At 43.7% G+C, this 14,853-nt stretch overlaps 1 protein-coding gene across 3 annotated transcripts in view; it reads left to right on the top strand.

Annotated features, from left to right (window-relative positions):
* The window catches only part of HGSNAT (heparan-alpha-glucosaminide N-acetyltransferase), a 52,080-nt gene extending 39,316 nt beyond the window's left edge, over positions 1-12,764 (top strand). For all 3 annotated transcript variants that reach the window (XM_042983335.1, XM_042983334.1, XM_042983336.1), the window contains exons 10-18: positions 1,240-1,400; positions 2,546-2,661; positions 4,924-5,045; positions 5,428-5,554; positions 6,927-7,013; positions 9,215-9,292; positions 9,909-9,979; positions 10,075-10,187; positions 10,914-12,764. In XM_042983335.1, coding sequence (XP_042839269.1) covers positions 1,240-1,400; positions 2,546-2,661; positions 4,924-5,045; positions 5,428-5,554; positions 6,927-7,013; positions 9,215-9,292; positions 9,909-9,979; positions 10,075-10,187; positions 10,914-11,095 — 1,057 coding nt within the window. In that variant the 3' untranslated portion in view covers positions 11,096-12,764. The remainder of the gene's footprint in view (positions 1-1,239; positions 1,401-2,545; positions 2,662-4,923; positions 5,046-5,427; positions 5,555-6,926; positions 7,014-9,214; positions 9,293-9,908; positions 9,980-10,074; positions 10,188-10,913) is intronic.
* Positions 12,765-14,853: the final 2,089 nt, after the last annotated feature.

The raw sequence follows: 14,853 nt of genomic DNA, 5'->3' as shown, positions 1-14,853 counted from the left end.
GTCCTTCTGTAAATTGTGTTACTGGATAGTTCCTATACTTGGCACAGGGCTTGCATAAGGCCTGCTTATAAAAGATGAGTGATTTCAGAGGGAACATTTTGTTACTGTAGATATGGTATTCGAGATCCTGGAATCTTGTAGGAAATCATAAATTCTGAATATGTAGTTAAATCCCATTCATCCTGAAAATAAATATAAAAATCAGTTCCTGAAAGAAATGTAGTGTATTGGCATCAGGAAATTCTGATAAGGTATGTAACAGGGTAATGATAGTAATAAATTAAAATGTAAAATAATCCTGGAGTGAGTGACCCACTCCATCACTGATCATCTGTGGTTTGTTCACCTTGTTAAGGGACCTTGACTTCCTGTACAATGTGGAATTTGTGTCTTTGCTCGTGACTCTTGGAGCAACTTTGTTCCATCTTTAGGAGGTAGTACTGGCTGTTGGTTTAGGTCTTTGATCCCTTGGGTTCCATCACTAATATGCATTCAGGGTTTTTTGCAGGAGAGCTAAGGTTCTTTTTTGAGATGGGTTTGGGGAGGAGGAAGTTTTATATGTCTGAAGACTAGGTAATTACTTATGTATATTCTTTACAAGGTTCCCTATAGGAAATGGGTTTCTGTTCCTGTTACTAGACACTTTTATCCAATTAGGTGACCCCAAGAAAGGAAGCTGGGGGAACCAAAGAGCAAACTCTCATCTTCTGTTAACCCCACACCCAGTAATTAGAAAGACTGCTATTCTGGCTTTTTTTTTTTTTTAAAGGATTAGTATAGTAAAAAGGAAGGAAAAGAGGTGGGTGGCTCAGACAAAATTAGAAAAAAATAAAACTTCCTTTTTTTTTTTCCAGGCAAAAGAGTGAATTTAGAAATGATTGAAATGCATTGTTTCTCAAGGACTTTGAGGGTGTGCTAGTGAATGTCAGGTTCTGCAGATTGTAGCATCTTCTTCATCATTGTTGTCTTTGACAACTAAAAGGAAGTCTTGTCCTTGGAAACTGCACTCAGCCCTGAAGAATTTTCCTTCTAGGATAGGACTTGAAGGTGCACAAACCTTATAGGCCAACAGGGTTACCTTCTGATTCCTCCTCCAATGTTACTTCAATAATTAGCCACTTTAGAAAATCAGGTGTTGCTTCTTGTATGTAGTAGATTATGAAATAGTGATGACATATAGATAAAAAAGTAAAACCACCCTAGAAATGGCCACCTTTTAATAGCTGTCTTTTTTTTTAGGTTTGTATTTATTATGGGATCTTCGATTTTTCTGTCAATGACTTCCATATTGCAGCGAGGATGTTCAAAACTCAAATTGATGGGGAAAATTGGATGGAGGAGTTTCTTGTTAATCTGTATAGGAATGTTCATTGTGAACCCCAATTACTGCCTTGGTCCATGTAAGTATTTTTTCCCCTGTTTTTGTATATATTTGGGTTGAAATAGGAAAACTATGTATGAGAATTAAAAAGAAATATAATTCCTTCATCTCAGGTTCCTGCAAAAAGAACAGTTATTAGAAAAGTGTAAACATGCTTGTATAACATCGGGTATTATTATTATTATCTTGGGACTTCAGACCTGGGAGGAGCTTCCAAGACTACTCAAATCCTTCTGCTGTCCAAAGGAAGACTCTGAGTCCCAGAGAGATTAAAGTGCTTTCTGTGGATCTTCCAAGTGCAGGGACAGAGTAGAGACAAATCAGGTCACCTGGTTCTCAGACCCTGCCCTCCTGCCTCTTTGGATTCATCAGCTTTCATAATAAGGCTGTTGTGTGGTAGTTCAACAATCCACCTTGGTTATCACCTGTATGCCTGCTGGGTTGCTGGGAAGGAATATCTTTGTTGTTGTTTAGCAGTGTGAGCGACACAGGAAGCTTGAGGGAAGGACACACACCCTGTGCCTGGGGCCAGTGTCAGAGTCAGGGAAATTGGTGGTTGCTGTACTCAAGGGGCTTACAGTGTCATTAGTAAAACAGGACACAGTTACCTGGACGAGTCATGTGGTCCCTTCAGCTCAGAAGCACATTAGGAGGAGGTAGAGGTCGCTTCCATTTGGGGTCATAAGGAAAGGTGTCACATAATAGTTGATTCAGTGGATCTTCAAAAAGTGAACCACTGCTCCCAGGAGGATACATTGTAGGGCTCATCACATGGTCACACTCTTCCAGTGAGTAGTCACGTAGCCTGTAGGACAGGGAGAATCTATTTGTGGCCTGTGCTGGCTCTGCAAGTTGATGGTGGATGTGACAGCTGGTTGAACCCATGCCTGGTGTGACAAAGGGCCAGGGGAGGAACCCCAAGGCCCAGGTAGTCCTTGCTTTGTCCCACACCCAAGGAAGGCACGTATTCTTGTCCCCATGTCCCAGCTGGCCACTTCCAGCTGTGAGGTTGAGCTGAATCCCATATGTATTACTGTCTCCAAGAGCTTCAAAGTGTACTTAAGTACAATAGAGGTATGCTTTCCCCCTTAGAAAAAAATAATGTTGTCTTGGGCAGGAAGAGGAATTCTGGTTAACACTTTACTTAACTTGTGCCTTCTATAGTGTCTTGGGATAAGGTGCGAATCCCTGGTGTGCTCCAGCGGCTGGGGGTGACCTACTTTGTGGTTGCCGTGTTAGAGCTCATCTTTGCCAAACCTGTGCCTGAAAGCTGTGCCTCGGTGAGAAAACCTACTTTTAAACATGGTGGGGCTGGGGGTGCAGAAATCACTGTATGATTTTCAGAACCTTCTTTAGTGCTGAGCACAGTACTGTATGTCAGTAGACTCAGAGTCAGTAGACTCTGTTAGTCAAATGCATTATTTTTTTCCTTCAATTAGTTATTTTTATTTAGTCTTTACATCAATCGTTTTTCTTTATTATGGGGAAAAAACACATAACATGAGATCTCCCCTCCTAATAAATTTTTAAGTGTCCAGTGATCAGATGCATTTTGATGGCATTAAATAATATCACCATCATCCAGTTTGCTAGTTTAGTCTTTTGGGGCATTACTGCCAATTTTTTAATTCCTTGCAGTATAAGATATATAGAAACTCATGAAACATTTCAGTGTCTATATACATGCTGTGAAGATTCAACTTGGAGGAAAAATGCCAAGGTAGGGTGGAGGAGAATGACAGTATTGTCTTGGGCTAGTTAGTATTTATTTGTAGGAAGTATGTGAGAGTTTCATTTCTTTCATGATTGCTTTCTTTCTTTTTTTTTTTTAATGTTTATTTTTGAGAGAGAGGCAGAAGACAGAGTGCGAGTGGAGGAAGGGCAGACAGAGGGAGACCTAGAATCCAAAGCAGGCTCCAGCTCTGAGCTGTCAGCACAGAGCTTGATGTGGGGCTTGAACCTCGAACTGCAAGATCATGACCTGAGCTGAAGTTGGACGCTTAACCAACTGAGCCACCCAGGCGCCCCTTGTGATTGCTTTCTGTCTTAATATAAATTGCTCAGTGAGTTTACCCAGGTGGAGCTCTTTTTTTTCCCTGGTAGAGGTAAAAATTTAGGAAGAAGTGTTAAAGTTCTTCCACTTGGGATCCTACTTAATTTATAAAGTTGTGTTTGCTTTCTAGCTCCTTTCTGTATATGTAACTAGCATATTCATCACTGAACCCCACACTCACTTGGCCTTCCCTGTCATGATTGTTCAGTTATATGTCCTTGGAGGGGATTGGATCATTGTTCCTTCACCTGTTCTGCCCACTCTGTTGTTGTATGTGTCCCCTCTGCTATGGCTTTTCTTGAGGTGAAGCGAGAGTAGACATGAACATGGGCTTGGTTAGCCATGTGTGGGACCTAAGGTCTGTGGAGGCTCCTCCACAGCCACCATGATAGAGTAAGGGGTGGGGTGTGACACCAAGAATAGGTGGGCCAGGGGCGCCTGGGTGGCTCCATTGGTTGGGCATCCAACTCTTGGTTTTGGCTCCGGTCACGATCTCATGGGTTTTGTGGGTTTGAGCCCCACGTGGGATTCGTGGGATTCTCTCTCCCTCTTTCTCTATCTCTCTGTTCCTCCCCCACTCATGCTGTCTGTCTCTCAAAAATAAATAAACTTAAAAAAAAAAAAAGGATAGGTGGGCTATACTTCTTTCAACCAGGAAACCAGGACAGCTTCAAAAGTTTAAATTTCATTTTCCTTTTTAAAAATGTATTTTTAATTGCTTTTTTAATGACACCTTTACTGAGATATGTTTCACATACTGTAAAAGTCACAAGTTTGAAATGTGCAATTCATTGACATGTAGTATATTCACAGAGTTGTGCAGTCATCCCCACTATCCAGTTCTAGAACATTTTCGTTATCTCACAAGAAACCCTGTACTCACTACCAGCCACTTGCCGTTTCTCCACAACTCCCCCAGCCCTAGGCAACTCCTCATCTATTTTCTGTTTCTGTAGATTTACCTGTTATGGACATTTCATATAAGTGGAATTTTATAATATGTGCCTTTTTTGTTTGGTGGCTTTCACTTAGCATATTTTTCAAGGTTTATCCATGTTGTGCCATGTTTTAGTTCTTCATTCGTTTTTACTGCTGAATAATACTCCATTTTATGAATGTCCCACCTTTTGGATACATTCATCAATTGATGGGCATATGACTTATTCCCATTCTTTGCCTAGTATGAATAAAGATTCCATGTGTATTTGTGTACAAGTTTTTGTGTGAACATCTGTTCTCAATTCTCTTGGGTATAGGAGTGGAATTACCCAGTGCTGTCTTTTTAACTAATGTTTTATTATGGTATTTCATGGAGAGGGGCAGCTAGACCATATGATACATATGAAATAAACGTGCATCTAGTTTTGTATTACTACCATCAAGGCCAGAGAGGAATCACACAGAATTTCCCCAATACATATATGCATCTTTTTTTTTCCTATTGTACTTGCATGTAGTTCATATATGTGTTTTTATGCCCCTCACTCAGGAGAGAAGCTGCTTTTCCCTTCGAGACATCATCTTCAGCTGGCCCCAGTGGCTCTTCATTCTGATGCTGGAAAGCATTTGGCTGGGCTTGACATTCTTCTTGCCTGTTCCTGGATGTCCTACGTAAGTGAGCCCATGTACGTAATCCCTTTTTGCATGTCATTTTCTGCCAGGTCAGAGCTTCTGGGGTGATAGCTTGCAAATTTCCCAAGAGGAATTCTCTTTCACTCTTTTGTTCTTTGAGGCATAGTGCGTATTGGGAGAGGAGTTGGGTGGATGTCCAGAGGAATGTCTCCGTGAGGCTTTTTCAGAGTCAGTTTGAACGCAGGCTGGCCTCCCACCTTAGCACGCAGGGAGCAGTCAAGTCAAAAAAGCATTGCTGTAGGGTAACATGGCTCCGAGGGGTTGCATTGTGTGAAGCCACTTGTTGGGCTGCAACAATTGCCAGTATATACCCTGAGCCCCTCTGAAGTCTTGTCAGTGAAGTACATGTTCTCTTTCCCAGTGGTTATCTCGGACCTGGTGGCATTGGAGATTTGGGGAAGTATCCAAATTGTACTGGAGGAGCTGCTGGCTACATTGACCGCTTGCTTCTGGGCGATGACCACATTTACCAGCATCCTTCTTCGGCCGTGAGTGAGCCTAGCTTGCACTTAGAACTAGACATTTGGGGGGTCTGAAGTGAGGGAAAACGGAAGGGGCTGGCCAACTGGAAACTGTCCGTTTAGCAGACTGTGATGGGAACTAATTTTTAGGTGAACAGTTTGCTGATTTAGGAAATTTAATGTTCATTAAATGTGTGTATTCATTAATTTGGATTTGAACGTGTGAATGCACTGTGTCAAGCATGCAGCAGCGTGCTTTTTCCTGTAGCTCGGTTGGGCTTCCTGGCAGCCGAGTCTGAGTCTGAGATTCGTATACAGGGAACCTATCAGGCCATACTTTTGGGATTGACACCTGCTAAGGATCAAAGGGATCAGGAACTTGAAGAAGGGGCAGTTGGACTGCCTTATAGTCATACCGCCTTAGTTAATCTCCTGGGGGGGCTGTGCTGGTGCTTTACAGTTGTTCTGGAGTGAGAGATCGGGCCCTTGTTAACCCTGGTTGGATACAGACTGCCCCCAGCAAGGGAGTGTGGCTCCTGGAGAGGCAGCTCTCTTCAGTCAGGGACAGATCCAGAAAAGGGACTTGGCTGAGAGCTTTCCGGCCATTAATATTTCTACCAGCTCAGGAAACAGATGCTTTAGTCCTGAGAGAGGTGGGGCAGGGGATGTCTATGTGATGCACTGTGGCATCCACTACACTGTATATTTCCAAATTTCTTCAATTTCCATAATAATATTTGTTTTATAATAAAATAATGCATATACACACACACATATTTAAATGTTTATTTTGAGAAAAAGAGAGAGAGAGAGAGAGAGAACATGAGCAGGGGAGGGGCAGAGAGAGGGAGAGAGAGAATCCCAAGCAGGTTCCGCACTGTCAGCACAGAGCCTGACACGGGGCTCGAACTCACAAACCATGAGATCACGACCTGAGCCAAAATCAAGAGTCAGATGCTTAACTGAATGAGCCACCCAGGTGCCCTAGTACAGGTATGTTTTTAACTGTTAATTTGCCATAAGAGAAGTTAGGAAAGAACATCTTTTTGATGTTACAGTAGGGTTGACCAGGTTGAATAAGCCTAACAGTTATGAAGGTATTATGCACAGTTTTGGAACTGGGCGGGGAAGCATTGTGTCCCAGGGCACTTGAGGTTCAAGTGGCTGCTCTGGACCACAGCTTGTCCCTGGGCTCTGTGTTCCTTCTGGTGTCACACACCCCACACTTTGTCACCCAGAAGTATTCTGCCTGTAATCCCCACAAATTGGCAGTGAATTTCTGCAGCAAAAACAAAAAACATTGAATTCTGGAGTGTACTCAAGTTTGTATTTAGTCTCTGAGTTGTTTGTGTGCGTTTCATGGTCAGTGGGTTCTGCCTTCTTTTTCTGCTTTGTTAAGGTGCTTTATCACACCGAGGTGGCCTACGATCCAGAGGGAATCTTAGGGACCATCAACTCCATTGTAATGGCATTTTTAGGAGTTCAGGTATTTGTTTATTTTATATAGCTTATGATTATTGATTCATCACTAATTCAAAAACTGTTTCATTAAGTAACTGGAAACATATCTTCTGTGGTATAATACATTCTGTTTATATATGACAAATGGTCAAAACTAGAATTTGCTAAAATTTAGCACATTGAAATAATTCCGTGTAATTCCTATATGCTTCCCCAGATTCTCATTATTTATGTGGCTTATCTTAGCAATAGAAGCACAGCAGTTTGTGGGTAAAAAGGTTTTCCTGCTGGAGTGTACTGGCACTTGGCACATTTCTTTCATGTATACTTTGTATGGTTTCAAGTTATGCATATTTTATGCCAGAGTCAATATAGGTGGTTCTTGGTGTATCTTATGTGCAATTTTGTTAAAATTCTGAACAGCCTAGACTTTTATCCCCTAATGTTCTCCTTATTGATGTTTGAAACTATTGTTTGAGCAGAACTAACTGGAAGAGGAAGAAGCCTGTAAAGCAGCACTAATGGAATGTTCCGTGACAATGAAAATGTTTTTTATGTCCATATGGCTTTTACCTTGAAATGTGGTATACGAGCATGACTGAGGAACTGAATTTTTAATTAAATTAAATTAAGTTTTATTATTAAATTTTTAAAATGTTTACTTACTTAGAGAGAGAGAGAGAGAGAGAAAGCATGAGCAGGGGAGGGGCAGAGAGACAGGGAGAGAGGGAGAATCCCAGCAGGCTCTGTGCTGTTAGCTGTCAGCATGGAGCCTGATGCGGGGCTCAAACTCATGAACCATGAGTGAGATCATGACCTGAGCCAAAATCAAGAGTCGGATGCTTAACTGACCGAGCCACCCAGACATCCCATGTTTTATTCTTTTTTAAAATGTTTATTTATTTTGAGAGAGAGAGAGAGGAAGGGAGCGAGCACACATGAGTGGGGGAGGAACAGAGAGAGGGAGGGAGAGAGAGAATCCCAAGCAGGCTCCGTGTTACCAGCACAGAGCCTGATGTGGGGCTTGATTCCACGAACTGCGAGATCATGACCTGATGAGCCGAAATCAAGAATACGATGCTCAACCGACTGAGCCACCTAGGCACCCCTAAATTTCATTTAATTTTAAATAATTTAAATTTAATTTCAAATAGGCTCATGAGGCTAGTGGCTCCCATATTGGATGGTGCAGGTCTAAAGCATATACATTTTGGTGATTTCATATTTAGAAACACTGCTTTATACTTATCTCTGTTGCACTTTATGGTTCACAGTGGGTACTTTTACATACACGTTCATTTAATCCCTGCGTTTGCTCTTGAGGTAAGTCTATGCCTGTGGGAGCAGCCTTGGATAGGGTTCAGAGCGCACACCTGGGTCCACACCACCTGGGTCTGAACCGCATTCCACCACTTTCTAGCTGGGTAGCCTCCAGCACATCCATCCTTCTGTGCTCCAGCAGCATCTACCTCATGACGGTGTTGAGAGGATTAAATAAGCTAATTTATGTACAATTCTAAGAACTGGCATATAGAAAACATTCATAAATTTTAGCTTAATTACAGATTATTATGAATATTTTCTTATCCTTTTATGCTTTCAGAAGTTATTTCCTAATTTCAGGGAGTTTTTATGCAAAGTCCAGATTGTACTGTTTCTAAAGTGTTTCTCTGCCTCTAGTTCCACCCTGCTCCCTTCTGTACTGCTGCCAGAATGGGCCATCTGGCAGGCCATCAGAGCTTGTCCCTTGTTACTAGTTTTTTGGAGGTGGGAGGGGGGGTAGGGGAATGACTTTCCTCAGCTCCCTCTCACCTATGGGAGAAAGCCTGTGCCTCACAGAGAGACCCACAAGCCCACCTGTCTACCATCTTCCCGCCCATCCCAACCCTCTAGCCTTTGACAATTACCTGCAGCTCAGGGACACATGCTCTTTCAGCCATTTGACATGCTTCTGTGCATGCTGTTCCATTCTGCCCAGATGCCCTTCCTGCTCTGCAGTCGTAGCCTCAACCTGATGGCACTTCCTCTCTGGCATTTCCTCCACTCCCGAGTTGTCCCCTGTGCCTTGGTGTCTAGTTGTCTAGGGCAGGGGTGACGTTCCATCCCTCTTGGTAATCCCAGCATCTAGCAGTGTGCTTGGCAGACAAGTGATTAGGAGAGTGGATGAACATGAAATACAAATACACCTTAAGCAGGTCTCTTGGTCATCTGTGTTTTCCTCTCCAGGCAGGAAAAATACTCTTGTATTACAAGGACCAGACCAAAGACATACTGATCAGATTCACTGCCTGGTGTTGTTTTCTAGTAAGTAACCTATGTTCCTCATTGAAATTCCTTCCACACGTATATTTCAAAGAAATAAAATGTTTAGCAGCAACGGATAGCAGCTATCACCACATCACAGTAGCTGTGTTCTTCACTAGAGTAATGGAGAGAAACAAATCTTTATACCTAAACTCTCAGGTTAATTTTCTTAGCCTAATGTCTTTATAAATAAGAGTGTTTGCTGTCAACCAGCTGGCCAGGAATGCCTGAGGAAGTGGTGTGGGTTCTGGTGGGGAGCCAGACCAGAAAGACCAGGCAGACAGCACATTTCCAAAGGTCCGCTTCCAGATCTCCAGGTGGCAGAGTTGAAAGTTTGGCTGTTTGTTTTATCCCTCATGTTTCCTCTCTAATTTATCAATTACTTTACCTTCAACTCAGAAGAATGCTTTAGAGATGTTTTTAAGAATATTTTTTTGAGAATATCTTTAGCTATGCATCTTGAAAATATTTTTCCAGTTAAAAGAATAAAATATAAAACACAATTTTCAGCCCTCCTTAAGCAATTAATGTATTTTCCAGTTTTGAAACACAGTGGTTTTTTGGAGATAATATAAAAAATTAACGTTCTCCCTCCTCCCCCCCCCCCCCATTTCAGGGGCTTATTTCTATTGCTTTGACGAAAATTTCTGAAAATGAAGGCTTTATTCCAATAAACAAAAATCTGTGGTAGGTACAGAAAACCATGTCATTTTCATGTGGGTTGGTCCTGCTGATACTGGATGCGTTCCTCGGGAGCCTGAAACACCCCGTTCACCTCATAGGTCCATTTCCTATGTCACCACACTGAGCTCCTTTGCCTTCTTCATCCTGCTTATCCTGTACCCTATTGTGGACGTGAAGGGACTGTGGACAGGGACCCCGTTCTTCTACCCAGGTAAGTCACCCAGAGTCGATGATGGCGACCAAGTGGGTCAGCCCAGAGATGCTGAGCACGCCCAGTACTACGTCCCTGGGCCCCCGGCCTCAGTGGCAGATTTCCAAGATGCAGGCTGAGGGAGAAAGCAGCCGGGGCCACACTGTCCCAGGCCACGTGCAGGACGTCCTTGGCCTATACTGATGCCGTCCACCCATTTTATCTGTTTAGATTGTGGGGGCATAACCAAGCTCCACTTGTTTCTTCAGGAAATGCCGAGTTACGGAGCATCAGAAACCATCCAGGGCATATTAGCCAGCTTCTGATGCTTCAGCAATGGGGCCATGCTTGCCTTCTGAGTGTAAATATACTACCTTACAGATTACGCATAAGAAATATCAAGAGATAAACAGAATGGTTTCCATGCAGTTCTACTTGAAGACTCACTTTAGCCCTTTGATTCTTGTAATAGTTACATTTTTCTAACCCTAGAAAATAGAAGTTCATAATTTTGGCTCTCCTGGCAGATTTAGTATTCATGGGTTACACTGTCATAAATATTTTCTATTTTTGATCGAGCTTACATGTAATAGTATCTAAGATACACATCATGTATTTTTGGCAGTAGCCAATAATGTAGGTGCAAGCTTTTTGGTTTTTTTCACTGAACCCAAGTCAAATTTCCAGAATTAAGTAGATGATCAGATGTGGCTCAGGAAAGCCTTACCTTGTGCATCTCTCCTCCAGGAATGAATTCTATTCTGGTGTACGTTGGCCACGAGGTGTTTGAGAACTACTTCCCCTTCCAGTGGAAGCTGGGGGACAACCAGTCACACAAAGAGCATCTAACTCAGAACATAGTCGCCTCTGCACTTTGGGTGCTCATTGCCTACATTCTCTATAAAAAGAAGGTTTTTTGGAAAATCTGACAGCTCCCACCCAGATGTGTTGCTGGCAGACTCTAGTGGGCCTGGGGGATGTGTTGAAGCAGCCTTTATTAGAGGGAACCATTAATTAAAAATCGATAGGATGTGTGTTTCCAGATGATGGGGAAGAACCCGATGTACTCTGGCTGGTTTACTGTGACACAGCTGTTCATCAGAACCCTGCCTGGATATTTGGGACTTCTGTATTTGCAATGGAGTTGTCTTTTTTTCTCCATCTTCTATGTACATGTATTTAGAACCTCATTCTGAGGATTTCTCATATAACTTTCCAACAGGGAATTACCGTGGGCATTTTGCGTCTGTGACGGATAAAACAACGTAAAGTCTAATTTGTATTGACCTTGTTTTCCTGCAAACGGCCTTTCCACATGCACACGTGCCAACCAAGAATACCATCATTTCTGTTGCGGCTGACTGTGAGGCTTATCGAATATGAGGTGTAGTAATGTAGCCTAATATTTTCTGGTTAAGTGCACTTTAATATTTCAAGAGAGAGTAATTTCCTTTTCAGCTCTGCAAGGCATTGCTGGTCCAAAAAATGCCTTTCTATCAGAAGCCATTCTCTCCTGTTCCCCACTTGAAAAAGAAGTTAAAATATAAATGTGTTATTCCCAGTCACTCTTGCTCCTAGTTCCCTACTTACGTACCTGTTTGTCTGTCTGTCTACCCATCTATCTGTCTTTCTGTGTGTCAGATGGTAGCTGGCACCCAGGGTACAGTCGTGGCAGAGAGAAAACACACTGTCTTGCTTGTGGTGCCAGTTCCACCATCCTTGCCATGTGAGATGCCAGCAAGTCTTGTGGCCTCTCAGGGCCTCGGTTTCCTCATTTGTGAAATGAGGGAGAAAGTGATGACCTCTCTGGTCCCTTCCAGCTCTTAGGCTCAGTGAGGCAGGATACATCGATCGTTTTTCTGAAATCCTTAGGAAAATAATTTTATTACAGAAAACTTCAAAATAAGTGATAATGAAAAGGTTAAAAAACTCTCATTGGAGTAAATCTTTTCAGAATGACCCTCCACAGTGGAGGCAAGCAACTTTCCTGCTTGGAATCCTAACACCGAAGACATGGTTTCTCAGGAGTGAAGACAGGAGAGCACGCAAAGGGAAACAGCACGTTTCATATGATGCATCATCATGCTTCTGACTTTTCTGGGAGAGTTCCGTATAGAAGGAAAGGTGGAACAGGTTGTACTTCGCGTGGTGACCCGGGGCCACCTCCACGGGGCTGTGGCTGTTGCCACTGACAGACGGCTGTCTGGCTGGTGTTCCAGCTTGGACCTCTACCCCGGACCCTCAACTCCACTGTAACGGCCCGCTGGACCCGCCAGCACCCATCCTCCCTTCTTCCCGCCTCTCTTCCCACATTCAGACTTTTCATCTGCATTTTCCTAGCTCGTGGATGGGTCTCTTTGTCTCTAGGTATGAAACTCCGTCACATTTCACCCCCCTTTACCTCCTTTATCTCCGTTTTCCATATTTAGCCATTCTCCTCTCTTGTCACTTCCATCCCATCTTCCATCCGAAAAGCCTGCATTCTCACTGTGGCTGCCTTGTTACTCTAATCCGGGCTCTTGTAATCATTTGTTTTTAAACCTCTTTTTATATATTTTGAGAAAGGGAGAGACAGCATGTGAGCGGGGGAGGGGCAGAGAGGGAGACACAGAATCTGAAGCAGGCTCCAGGCTCTGAGCTGTCAGCACAGAGCCCCATGTGGGGCTCAAACCCATGAACCTCAAGATCATGACCTGAGCTGAAGTTGGACATTTAACCGATTGAGCCACCCAGTTGCCCCTATAATTATTTTTAAACAGGCCTCCTCCTTCAGCCCTTCCCTCTGTAAAGTCGCTATCCATTGCCTCTAAGTTAAGCTTTATAAAGCAGAGCTTGAGTAAGATCACCTCTGCAACAGCTTTGCCTGGCATTATGTATAGAACCACCCTCAGGGGAGCCCACACAGCTTCCAGACACATCTTCCAGCCACCTGTCCCATGCCGGGCCCACCCTCCTCCTCCCCCCTCAGCACTTAGCACCTCCCGCTTCTGACTTTGGAGTCTTCTGGTTTATTTTTTTCCCCTTAATTTGCTCCCGTGTACACCTGACCTGTAGACCCCCTACTTCTAAGGCAACTTCTCTAATCTCATATTTTCATCCAAAAGTAGTATTTTCTTCCTCTCATAATACTCTACTGGGATCAATCCCATGGCATTTTATTGCTTTCTGCCTCGTATGATGGTTCCTTGTGTACATGTCTAATTTCCCGCACTAGACTGTGAGCTTAAGGGCAAGAATTACGTCTTGTTCATCTGCGTATTCCTCCTGGTGCAAACACAGTGCCTCGTACTTAGGCGCTAAATAAACATTTATTAAAGCAAAGCAATGGTGGTGGTTTTTTTGACAGTATTTTAAATGCTGATAAAATGAGTGTGTGTGGTGTGCCCCATGAAAATGTTCATGGAGCTAATGCGTACAGGGACAGATACTGAGGAAAGCTGCTGCTCCCCTTCTCTTGCAGTGAGCCACCGCACATGGTCACGGTGTGTCATCATCCCAAATCGCAGCAAGCAGAGCTAGTTGGGCCTCTCCAGATGAGTTATCCAGAAGCATTTCTTGAATGGGGGAGTATTTCAGGGGGTATGGAACCGGAAGGACCAGGTAGTCCTGATTCAGCCTGCTTGCAAGGAAAACTTACCTCACGGAAGGCCTGAGGTGGGCTGGCTCCTGCACACTTCCCGGAGCTCAGCCAGCTCACTTCACTGTGAGGGAAGTCACAGCATGACTCCTAAGATACCTGACGCCTTGCTATTGTCAAGCCAAGGTGGTTTTCCCTCTGGTAAGGCATTAACATTATGACTGAAGGGGGTTCCTGGAGAAATGGTAAACTCTGTATTTGCCTCAGTTATTTGTCAATGGGCTGCAGGTTATGATGAAATTTAATTTTACCTGTCATTTCCTTCTTGCCTTTGTTCCCCACATCACTATGGAGGGGTGATGTTGAGGCTCCAGGAAACTGAGTCGATAGGTTTCTGGAGGTGGCTGTTGATAAAATTGCCTTTTAAATCTTGTAATTTACCAAGCAAGATACTTGTAAATTGGGACTCATGTCCTGTAAGACTGTGATCCCTATCAGTTGGCCATTTGTTTTCTTTCCTCTCCTTTGTCCTGGGGCAGCCGGAAGTGCCTGAGGAGTTATCACACACATCCCACCTGGCAGGGGAGAGGGGGCAGTGTGCTAGCCTGCACTTTGTCCTTAGCCCACCCCTTGCTCCCTCATTATCTAATTGTGTGTGTCAAGACACTGCCGTTGGCAAAAGATGCCATTATCTTGCTGGCTTTCCTTTGCCTGCAAAGAATTCCATCCAAAGTGCGGGCTGTGAGGACAGCTGGCCTCACTCCCAGCTAGTGGTGAGCACACGGCTTCCCAGTGTCCCATTACCATTTTGGGTTCTGGTGGAATTCTGTCCTATTGGAGCTTTCTGTATAGAAATCAGTTCTGTGGGTTTGTTATGCCCAGAATTCGTGATCCCCAAATACCTCCAGGGAGCCGAGACTGATGTAAAAGCAAAAGAGCCTTTATTCGAGCTAGCTCGAGCTCAATCCCCTACCTGCACCGACTCAGCAGTGAGATACCAGGGAGAGAGCGCGAGTTTCAAAAGGACAAAGGTTTTATTGGGGCCTAGGGGCAGTTGGTGAGGTAATGGCTATGGCCTCAGCCGATTGGCTGGGGAAGGGTCCGAGTCCT

This window comes from Panthera tigris, chromosome B1 (genome assembly GCF_018350195.1).
Source record: "Panthera tigris isolate Pti1 chromosome B1, P.tigris_Pti1_mat1.1, whole genome shotgun sequence".
NCBI lineage: Eukaryota > Metazoa > Chordata > Mammalia > Carnivora > Felidae > Panthera > Panthera tigris.
Note: the sequence above shows the minus strand (reverse complement) of the source record. Positions and strands in the feature narration are given on the sequence as shown.